This window comes from Hemibagrus wyckioides, linkage group LG11, assembly GCF_019097595.1.
Source record: "Hemibagrus wyckioides isolate EC202008001 linkage group LG11, SWU_Hwy_1.0, whole genome shotgun sequence".
NCBI lineage: Eukaryota > Metazoa > Chordata > Actinopteri > Siluriformes > Bagridae > Hemibagrus > Hemibagrus wyckioides.
This window is the reverse complement of record NC_080720.1, coordinates 8,332,647-8,344,398: the sequence shown is the minus strand read 5'-3', so window position 1 is coordinate 8,344,398 and position 11,752 is coordinate 8,332,647. Positions and strand designations below refer to the sequence as shown.

General features: G+C 41.0%; 1 protein-coding gene across 1 annotated transcript; it reads right to left on the bottom strand.

Moving 5' to 3' along the window:
- Positions 1-3,537: 3,537 nt before the first annotated feature.
- Positions 3,538-11,496, bottom strand: mafaa (MAF bZIP transcription factor Aa). Its single transcript, XM_058402182.1, is given in 5 exon segments — positions 3,538-3,776; positions 4,771-4,814; positions 4,816-4,856; positions 4,859-4,940; positions 9,346-11,496. Coding segments are annotated over 5 exon segments (1,254 nt in total). The 5' UTR covers positions 10,317-11,496; the 3' UTR covers positions 3,538-3,660.
- Between the last annotated feature and the right edge of the window lie 256 nt (positions 11,497-11,752).

Genomic DNA, 11,752 nt, shown 5'->3' with positions numbered 1-11,752 from the left:
AATATTAATAATCTCACTGTGCTTTGAAGGGCTGTCTCATGGGGGAAGTGAAATCTGGAGGCACACACTGATCTCAACGGGTCAGCAAAGCCACAACATTAGTTGAGGTTATAGAAGGTCAGAATGCCTGAAAATCAAGAAGGACTGCTGGACCTTTACGGTCACGTGCATGTCAGCTACTTGAACACTCCAGTGAATCCCACTCGAGTCATCAAATAATTAGCCACACATTTTTCAGTAGGAAAAAAAAAAGAGGAAAGTGACCTCGTGACAGAGAACATACATGTTCTCACGCTTGTAAATTCATAACAATTCACTGAACAGGAAACTATATTTGCTGGGGTGATTTGGGTCCGCTTGTTTCGTTAAAGGGAGGAGTAACTGTAAAGCCGTACAATTCAGGAAAGCTCTATTGACTGGTCACCTTTAGCCTATAATTTATGAAACATTTCTATAATAATGAAAGTGGTATCTTCCAAGATGACTCCGCCACAAGGTTTCACTGAATGGTTTGCTTCAAGCATTAATTGAGTGAATACATATTGGGATTTCTCACTTCAGTACAGTTCCAGAGACTTATAGAATGTATAGAAAAGCACACTGAAGCTGTTTTGGCGTCTTGTGATGGCCCAACACCAACACTTAATAAGACACTTGCTGTATTTGCCTTTAATTTGTCACCCTTCTATGTTCCTTTCTTGAAGACATATGAGAAACCCGCTATGGGTAGGTGTCTTTAAATATAATGTCATAGCTATAAGAACTAGCTGATGTGAAGAATTTTAACAGCACCTATACCTAATACTGCTGAATTCTCGATTCTGATTGGTCAAAAGGTGTTCCACAACAGCAGATTGGACAGTAGTTCCAGCTTCAAGGTAAATCACAGATTTATACACCGATCAGCCATAAAATTATGAGCACTGAGAGGTGAAGTGAATGACACTGATTATCTCCTCATCATGGCACCTGTTAGTGGGTGGCAGGAAAAATGGCCAAGCGTAAGGATTTGAGCGAGTTTGATGAAAGGCCAAATTGTGATGGCTAGACCACTGGATCAGAGCATCTCCAAAACTGCAGCTCTTGTGGGGTTTTCTCGGTCTGCAGTGGTCAGTATCTATCAAAAGTGGTCCAAGGAAGGAACAGTGGTGAACCGGCGACAGGGTCATGGGCGGCCAAGGGTCACTGATGCACGTGGGGAACGAATGCTGACCTAACAGACGAGCTACTGTTGCTCACATTGCTGAAGAGGTTAATGCTGGTTCACCTTCAGTAATCTAGTGGAGTCCATGGCTCAACTGGTCAGGGCTGTTTTAACAGGACGAACACAATATTAGGCAGGTGGTCATAATGTTATGCCTGATCGGTGTATATCTTTGCTTATAGCTGCTAACAAATGCAGGAACGAAGTAGCTTTACAAAAACATTGTGCAGGCTAAATACAGTATAAATGGATTAAAAAAAAGGTATGACATGCTGTTCTTTATTACATAATTAATTGTTAGTGCTGGAAAAAAAATTGGTAAAAGTAATATATATCAAATTTCCCCTTGGGGATTAATCAAGTACTCTCTCCTCTACCCTATAAGAGGCATAAAACAGTTCAGAGTGTTAATGTCACAGTATTGTGTTGATGATTTTTTCTTATTTTCTTATAACAGCATGTCCCATCATGTTTTTCTTCAATATTGAACTGTACTTTATACAGCTGATTGATACTGCCCAAAGATCCATTGTACACCTTGTGCGCGCGCGCGTGAATGTGTTTAAAAAAACAGCAGAGCTTGTTTTACTGCTTTAGCAAAATAACTGTGACACTTTTTTTTTCCCAAGCAGCTGTTTACCCACAAAGCAACTGGGAAGTTGTGCTGTTGACGAGGCAGATGACTGACAGAAGCCCTTTTCACACACTAATTGGTATCCTGTGTGAGGATCCATGTCTCTGCCTCTCGGAGCTTCTAATCAGCTCAAATTCCACATTTAGGCCACCGTTTGTTCCTCTGTTTGTTTATTTATTTGTTGATTTTAGGTTGCGCTCAAACAATAAACTAAAACGCCCCTCCACCACCCCCCAAAAATCGCTTAGGGTTGCACATTTTTCCCCTGTGATAGCATGTTTTCGCTTTGTCTATTCAGCATGGAGCGTGTCAGCGCGCGGGTGTGTTTGTGACAGCCGGCTGCGCAGCGCGAGAGCTCGGGCTCTGCCGCTCAACACCGGGAAATTGCTTTTTTCCTTCTTCCCTTCAGCGCATCGGGGCTGTGCCGAGTCTCCTCTGGTTGAGAGAAAGTGTGTGTGTGTGTGTTGGGGGGAGGAGACGCTACACGGTAATGACTTCGCCGCCGTTTGGAGAGTGCACGCTGTGTGTGCCCTGTAGGTCACTCACTCAATCCTGAAAGCGGACTAAATAATTATTAATACCTCCTGAGCGTTAATAGAGCTTCATAGGCGATTTATCAAGCTGTCGATTTGTTTAGGGGTTCAGCTGCCACAGCACTCTGTTATTTCCCAACATGGGAGAGCAAAAGGAGCTACGGGGAGTGCAATAAGACACGGTTAGTTCTTTGGTGTAAAATAATGACAAGCACCAATAGCAATAGTCCACTCATTAATAGAGCTCTGATTAGGGGAATAATAATGCTTAATGTCATGTTCTGAAAGTGTTCATAATTTGTCCAGTGGTCAGTGGGGACAAAAAAAAAACATTGCCTCGTACATGCAAATTTATGACAATTTATACAGCTCGATATATATAAAGAGTTGCAGAGCTTAATGTCAGGGTTAAGCACAAGGTTAGAGTTTCATATGACTTTCCAAACACATTATACTCCAGTGGTTCAAAGACTGGGGTGAGGTCAAAGATAACCGCTTTATGTTTCTTAATCTTCTAGCAATGTTAAGAATGAATAATCTCTTATTTTGGGTTACACTTTGTGACTTTTTGAGTTAATGATAATGTCATTAGAAAAAATAATGAAAGAATGCACTCTTTTCTATTTTGTTCAGGAGATGTTGCAGGACTCAAATAAAGCTCTGTATATTTCTCATAACCTATCATAGGTTATTGCTGGGAATGGATGTTTCAAGCATGAGGTGTTAAAGAAATTCACACATCAATGTGAAAATAATTAGAAATAATTTGATTTTAAGATTTTACGAGGTATTTGATTGATTAAACTGGTCAGTTTAATCTTGCGATGTCAGTCAGATCAAAGATCATCTCAATCATGGTCTTAGGTTGATTCACCTTTTAAAAATTGATTAAACAAGTAAATATTAAGCTTATGTATTATTTGCCTAACCAGTGATCACTTACTGATTGGACTACACTGTTAGTGTCTTGTCATGATTTTGTAAACAAGTGTTCATATGCATTCATTCACAGCCTGCTTTCGTCCTGTGTTCTCAGCCAAACCTCTAAACAAAAGGATTTTAAAAACAAATGTTGAAATGCCTATCATAAAATGTTAAACATTCTAAAGTGCAAACCTACAGTGTTCAGGTTTGGCCCTGTGCAGCGGCTTCAGTAAGTGTGCATCAGCCGCACACACTCGCGCTGTGTACTGTGAGTGTGTGAACTGGTTGTCCATTGTGGTTGTGTGGGTGTGTTGTCTGCGTCTCCCGTAAACCGAGCCCGTAGAGACGCTGACTACAGGGGAATCTCATCGGCAGTGCAGCCGAGACGCCAGAGAACACAGAAGCTCTTCCTCTACCTCTCTCGATTTCCACTCTTCTGTCTTCTTTTTCTCTTGTTCTCCTTTCCAAGTGCACACTATAGCTGAAGATCACATTGCGTACACATTGGGAAAACGTCACCTATTATTACACACATTTAATTCCTAATGTACATCATGGTCTGTGGATCAGCGTATGTTTGTGCACAATACTGTACAGATTCATTAAAAATATATGCACAGTATAGAGTAAAAATGGAAATAAATACGGAAACACACACACACACACACACACACACTTGAACCGAATTGTGTGTGTGCCAGATTCTCTATGAGGGTGAAGTGATCGTGTCACACACACTGGCCCTCTGACTCAGCACAAGCTATACGAAGGAGAAGAGCAGTGCTGAGTCTGAGCATCGGCTTTGACTGAACGCTAAGAGACATACGTATCTACATAGCCACAGCAGGCTTATAAATACAGCCTGGCCAGCATGAGCAACAATGACAAATGCCGTATTTATAACCCGAAGCAGGCTTTAAGTAAGAGACTTGGAGCACAGTTATATTTTTGTCAACGCATCCATAAAGGGACATTTTCAAATGGAGTCATTATTGAAACGTCAATGTTAGTTCTCCAAAGAAAGCAGCAACATCTGCTCCAATCGACAAAAGTATCAAGAAAACGTGTTTGTATATTCCAGAGAAACTGCCACAGCCCATTTATTTTAAAACATACACTAAGCCTATTTAAATATGAATAATATTGAAGTTTCTGTATCACAAATTTCTGTCTACATTAAAAGAAAATCATTATAATTATAATAAAATTTCAAATTGCTCCTAATACATTATATGACCAAAAGTTTGCAGACACCTGACCGTCACACCCATATCTGGTCCTTTCCCAAACTGTTGTATAAGGCTGTCTTCGTTTGCTGTAGCTTTAGATAATAGATCTAAGAGGCCCAAACATGCTCCAGCATCACAACACCCCTGAACACAAAGAAAGCTCCATGAAGACATGGTTTGCCAAAGTTTAGAGTGGAAGAACTTGAGTGGTCTGCACAGAGCCCTGACCTCAACCCCAGTGAACACCTTCGGCACGAACTGGAACACTTACTGAACCCTAGATCTCACCTAACATCAGAGCCTGACCTCAATAAGGCTCTTGTGGCTAAATGAAAGCACAAATCCCCACAGCCACGCTCCAACATCTAATGCAAATCCTTCCCAGAAGGGTGGTGACAGCAAAAGGGAGACTAAATCTGGAATAGGATTTTCAACAAACACATATTAGAGTGAAATTCAGGTGTCCACATACCTTTGACCATACAATGTACATCGTAGTCGTGAGTTCAATATTGTAATGCAATAATCAAAAAGCTATGTGTCGTATAGGGAAGACACTCTGAAGCTTGAGACTGTTTAAGTCCACAACAGGTTAGATTCGGTCAAACACTCCTCTCCCACGGCTCACTCGTATTCACAGTCTCTCTCACAGCGAGCTCACTGAAAACAGCACTACAAACAGTCATTTTGGAGAGCAAATAGAATGCACATAATGACCATTCCACTCTTACTGAGAACATCAACTCTTTCAACATTTCAGCAAGAGAGTGTATGTTTCAGCACAAGCGGTGATGGACAACAAGTGGAATAAAGGAATGCATGCAGTTGTTATAAATAGATGTGAAGCATTTAATTCAGTCTTTAGCTTCACATTCAAAATTCTAAAATAATTGTAAATCATTTTAATAAATACACATGAAAGAAAAACGATTTAGTAAACAAATATGGCATATGTCTTTTCCATCTTTTCCAAGAGAGCACTATCTAGTTGCCTAAGTATGCAGCCAATGGAATGGATTTTCTCAGGCTAATTAGACTGAATTTGGAAAGTGTCTAAATTGCTCATTAGCCAGGTTTGTGCCAACACTGAGCCAACACCAACTCTGTCTGTTGATAAAGTATCAGCCAGAGGCTACTTCTAATCTGCCTGCTTTCATTCTGTTAAGAGACGGGTCTGTAGTCAAATTTCGTTCAAGAAGACTACAGACAACTCCATTTAAATACAGAATGTTTCATATGACGCGTGATTGTATGCAAACAACATGATCGTTTTTATTAAAAGACTGTATTAAAATATTGTGATCCATGGGTCCTGATACTCAGTTGGATCTTTCATTTCGGGTTTATTTCTCGGTTCGGATTCACATTATTTCCACTCTTTCGGAAATGAGAGATCGTACAGATTACCAGCTGGTAAAAAATCGCTCTCAGAGATAAATGAGTGTGTAGATACGATCAGATAGATCAATTTCCGAACAGAGCGATAAATCACTGCGTCTGTGGCGAAGCGCATAGTAGAGTTAGCACCTGTGGTGCCTTACTGTTACTGACATGCTATTTAGGATCCTGGTGTGCGCTTTGAGACAAGACCCCGTCAATTAATCAGCTAAAAGAGATTCATCACTTTTATCAAGATATATAAAAATGAGCAGGACTTTTGTGCGCCTTTGTGTCTATACGCGATTTTTACTTTATGAACTTTATATCTTTTCTTATGCCGTTAATTACAAAAAGAAGAAGAAGAGCAACAAATAATAATAGCAATAAAATCAAATAAAATCTAATAATAATAATAATAATAATAATAATAATAATAATAATAATAATAATAATAATAATAATGCGTTGATTAAGCTGGTCATTTTTGAGTAGTTTTCCCGGACAATAATTAAACATTTTAAATGAATAATTACGCACAGAAATGTTATGCGCAAAAACGCCGAAATCGGACTTGTGAGCTCGAATTACATTAAATTGCAAATAAATTAATAAAGTGAATAGAAAAAAAAAGGAAATGTAAATGCAGCAACATTTATATAACAACATTATCTCCTAATGGTAAACATCAGAGAGCAGAAAAATACCTGTTTAAATTCAGTGTTTAATTACGATATTTTATTAATAATTTTTTTTAGAAATAAAGATTGTATTGAAATTCTCATGCCATCAGCTATTAATACAAATTAATTCAATGAAATTAAATATCGTTTAGTTGTCGTTGAGGCACAATTTAGCAATCAGATCATTCGGAGGCACTGACTGAACGAAAACCGCGTTTGACACAACTTTTTATTAAACTTTATGAAAACAAGATTCTGAACAACATTCCATTCAGAAACATTTCAGATTGGACGTATTGACACGTAGAGGACATTAGATGTTTCTAGAATAAATATATAGAAATCATATATATACAGTTTTTTACACATACAGCCCATCTCTGAGCCAAGGTCATCTCAAGCCTCCATGTGCTCCATATGAAAGTGATGTACAGAGAGACTGCGCTCACACTGCGTTCTGCCTGAAGCAGGAGGATGAACTGACTTCCTGGTGACATTCCCAAAGAAAACCTCATATACAGGAGGAAGATCTGACTGACACTCCACTGGAGAAAAATTCCAATGATGCTATGTATCATTCTTAAGTACTTAATTACGGTGTTGGATTTTTTGCATGTAGGCTACTGAGACAGGACTTTGGGTTGTTATCAATATGCTGTGGTCACCTATATTGCACTTTTTTCCCCCCACATATTCTGAACTCCTCTTAAACAACCATCACATTTTGTTTAGCTCATAGTAAATATTTTAAAGTGAACTACGTTGTATTGGTGTTATGATTCTGCCTAGGAGCAATTAACTGGTCAGGAGTATACTCTGTCAAGCTAACAAAATAACGCAGCATATTTTAGAGCATCATTATTTTTTTTTTTTACCATGTGATAAAATCTACTTATCGCCATAACTTGCATTCATTCAACTTAAAAGAATCAGTTCAAGCATGGCTGTTTTGTTAGAAATGTAGGATCTTTTTGCGCATCTAGCAATTAATCCAAAATTCCTTTTCAGTTCGATTGGTAATTATTTAGAAGCACAACAAAGAAATGCACATTAAAATTTGTCCTTGAATATATTATTGGATGTGAAGTCCAAGTATTTTATGTCACCTTAGATCGCAGCATATTCCCAATTCCTTCTGTTCCAGTGCAGTGGGCAATGCATCTCTTCTTATATATTGTACATATTCGATAGAAAGAATATCGTTGATCTATTTGCATGCTTTTACATACAAACATTGCAGTTAAGATGTTTTTTAATAAACAAGCAAAAAAAAATAATAATAATAATAATTGGGGGGAAAAATAATTCAAAATGAACACACTAACTGATTTCTACATATTTACACATTGTGAGAATAAATAAGTAAAATCTGGCTCAGTTCATTGAATCTATGTGGCACAATTCTGTTACTTTGAACGTTAAAAAAAGAAAAGAAAAGAAGAGAATATTAGGCTCGGACGCGTTACACTGGTGATTAAACCTCCCTGGACTCTTGTAGTTTTCGGGTTGTGTTCCAATTCCTTAACTGCATATTTACTAAAAGTCTAAAGACGTTACATTACACTGTTCAGGACAGACTTAGAAGAGAGATAAGATGGAGAAGGAGGAAGATACGGGGCTGATTAAGGGCCATGCTTTTTTTCATCCAGGTGTGTGGGAAAGATACAAAGGGCTTGGAGATTTAGTGACCATACATGTCCCGCATGCAGGGTTGGAGGGTGGATGCAGGCTGCAATGCTTCCTTCTCAGGTCCATGAGTTACTACAGAGTACAACCTTCCCAAAAAAAAGTCCGACAATGTATTGCCTTTTCCCTCCTTTTTGATTCATTCACTGGGTTGCAAATTCCTCTTTAGTCCGATCCAAAAAAAAAAAAAAAGAATAAATAAATAAATAAATAACATTTCAGGTCCACACGTTTCGCGCTTCGTGTTTGTCGCATCCTTTAAGACTGTTCAGAAAGTCTGAGAACACCAATACACCGCTGGCTGTGTGAGCATGTAAGACTTTTTTATACTAAAAACGCTATATGCTGATACACTGAGTCAGAAAGCACAATATTTTGTGTCTGGAGGTGATGATGTGCGAGTCCACGTTTAGGTCAGAGGTGAGGTCCGTTTATAGCTTCTCTATGAACATACTACCTTTAAGACATAGTTGATAGTCTAAAGCACGCGCACAAACAGTCATTGTGCACCATCACGCGCAGTGACTATCGCGTGTGCGTTACTGGACATGTGTTGCTTGTGTTAATATGTAATGAGTCCTTGGCTTTTTTTTTCTTTCTGAAAAGCACACAGCAGAATCCTCAGTGTTAGGTTAACAAATGCAAACTCAAAAGAAGTACCCCCAGAAGGGTACTAAACTATAGTTTTCCTTGTCGGTATCGTTTAAACGTTTATTCGGTATCTTTCACCGAAAAATGTTGACATAGTGTACCTTGATGATTTAAGGTACATAATTGGACCGTAAATGGCGTGGAAAATGATGCCTCAAACGAACATTTCTAGGTAAAGGACACACAGAAAAGTTAGAAAAGATCTTTTTACCCTTGAGGGTATAGGTACGCTTTAGCACCTCTTTTTCAGATAGATTTTTAAGAAAACATTGCAGGTGTTAATTTAGCATCGGGGATTTTGCTGTGTAGGAACTGTAGCCTAAATGAATAAAAAAACAAGGTCACACTCAGATAAAAACGAAAGTAAAAAATAATCAGTTTGTGTGGGATAAAAGAAAAAAAAAAGACCTGAAACAGTTCTCACATGAAGAAATCCGCCGATGAGGCTTTGCCGTGATTGCCGCTGGACGGGTCCCGGTTGGTGTTGCTGCTGCCGCCGTTGTAGGTCCGGCCTGCAAGCTTCTCGTACTTTTCTTTGTACATGTCCCTCTCTTTGGCCAGGCGCGCCACGTCCTGCTTGAGTTGCTCTACTTGGTTCTGCAGCGTGCACTTCTCCGTCTCGAGCATGTGCCGCTGCTGCACGCGCTTGTAGCGGCATGACTGCGCGTAGCCGCGGTTCTTCAGGGTGCGCCGCTTCTGCTTCAGACGGATCACCTCCTCCTTGCTGAAGCCGCGCAGCTGCCGGTTTAACTCGCGCACCGTCATGCTGACGAGCTGCTCGTCCGTGAAGCGGTCTTCGAGGCGCGCGTGCGTGTGGTGGCCGTGATGGTGGTGGTGCGCGTGGTGGGCGTGCGCCGCGTGGTGGTACCCGTTCGAGGAGGTCGTCAGGTCCTCGCCGACGTACTGCTGCCCGCGGAACGTGTCGTAGGGCTGGTGGTGATGGTGATGGTGGTGGTGGTGCGCGTTGCCGATGAGAGCCTCCACAGCGTCCTCAGGGGTCAGGTTTAAAGCCTCGGGGCTGATGTGGTGCTGGTAGTTAGGGATCCAGTAGAAGTCCTCCAGCTGGGGCTTGCCCGAGGCGCCTTGAGTACTGTTGTTGCTGTTGTTTCCACCATTGCTGCTGCTGCTGCTGTTGTTGTTGTTGTTGACTCCGAGGTTCTGGACGGGCTGTGCGCCGGGACTAGGTGCGCAAAAACTTGGCGAGGAAGGCACGGAGGAGCACGGCGTGCTGATCGGCGTGGAGGACAGAGAGCCCGGCGGTAAGCGGTGGCAGTAACGCTCGGCCTCAGGAGGCTCTTTTTTCACCTCAAACTTCATGAGGTCGAAGTCGTTCACGTACTCGATGGCCAGGGGACTGTTGGGCAGGTCAGCGCTCATGGCGAGGTCCGTGGCCATGTCAGTCCATGCGAGGACACGTGCAGCCTCAGAGCCAAAGCGAGTGGGAGTGAGAGGCCCTGTCCTGTCCTGTCCTGTAAAGACGGTGCAGGTAGGGTGGGGCGTTTCACGCACAACTCTACAGCTGTTGTTTCTCTGATTTTTAATGCGTAGAACGGCTTCTATTTATAGCAGCAGAACTAGACGTCCACCACACGTGCAAACTCACTTGTACACCTGCCAGGTCGCCTCTGCACTCCTCTTGTTGACAACTTTGCTCAGGTCAAAATGCACGAACAGGAATTCAGCCCTTCAGACCTGTCTGGTCCTGGTCTTCAGATGAATCGTAAGATGCAGAAAATGCCAAACACTTTTTGCTGAAGTCTCTTTGCACTTTGTGGATATCCCTTTTCTCCAGCTGTGCTCTGTAGTCCTCACACAAGGACCAGGAGCTGAAAGTTTCCTCACGCGCGTGGAACAGTCACCAACAACTCGAGGGAACCATCAGCCACTTAATCAGCCCAGTTCGGTGGAATGATTAGCTTAGGAAAGTCAGTAAGAAACATAGCAAGAACACACTCACATAAAAAATAATTCACAGTAAGATCCAGCGATGGGACAGCCCACAGAAAGAGGACTAAAGTCTATCATCGGATATCCCAGGCTACCCGAGTACCTTCTCCTCCGCCAGGATGGCTTTGGTATATATATATATATATGTATATATATTTATATTTTTGCTTAATATATATACATGAAACTGTAGATCCCTGTAAACAGCTTACTCTTTTCTTCCAGCGCTCTCTCTCTCTCTCTCTCTCTCTCTCTCTCTCTCTCTCTGTCCCACCGATTTCACACCGTATCACTGAAGTATACAGAGAGCAGCAGCACATGAGTTTATTTATACAGCGAGTTGGTCAAACCCCGCCCACTCCGCGTAAGATCCATTGACCAATGTGAAGATGCAGCGCCTGGGTTATTTGCATATTCCTGCATGGGTCCATAGGACCAGCTTCGACACGCCCCCTAGCGACACCTGCGTGAATTAGCATACAGAGAAGCGGAGGCCAAGGGAAGAGGCGTTAGTTTGAGAAAATGGAGAAATGTGAGAAGCAGAGCCAGGTTGTGTGTTGACAGTGTGTCTGAGGTGATCCATCAAAAAATATCCTGATATAACATCATCCAAAATGGCATAACATGGTCGAGTTTAATCTGTAATAATTGCCCTAGCACGAACAGTGATGCTCATAGCTATTATGATTCATTATTGTATTAATAAAGTGTGGTGCAAAAATGAAATAAAAATATAAATCAGTGCACAAATAAGTCGATATATTTAGTACGCCTTGTTAATATATATTTGCTATTGGAATTTACAAATTTGATCTACTTTCCAAAATAGCTGAACACCTTTGAACAATTATCTGACATGATAAATAGAAAAAAAAGGTCATATT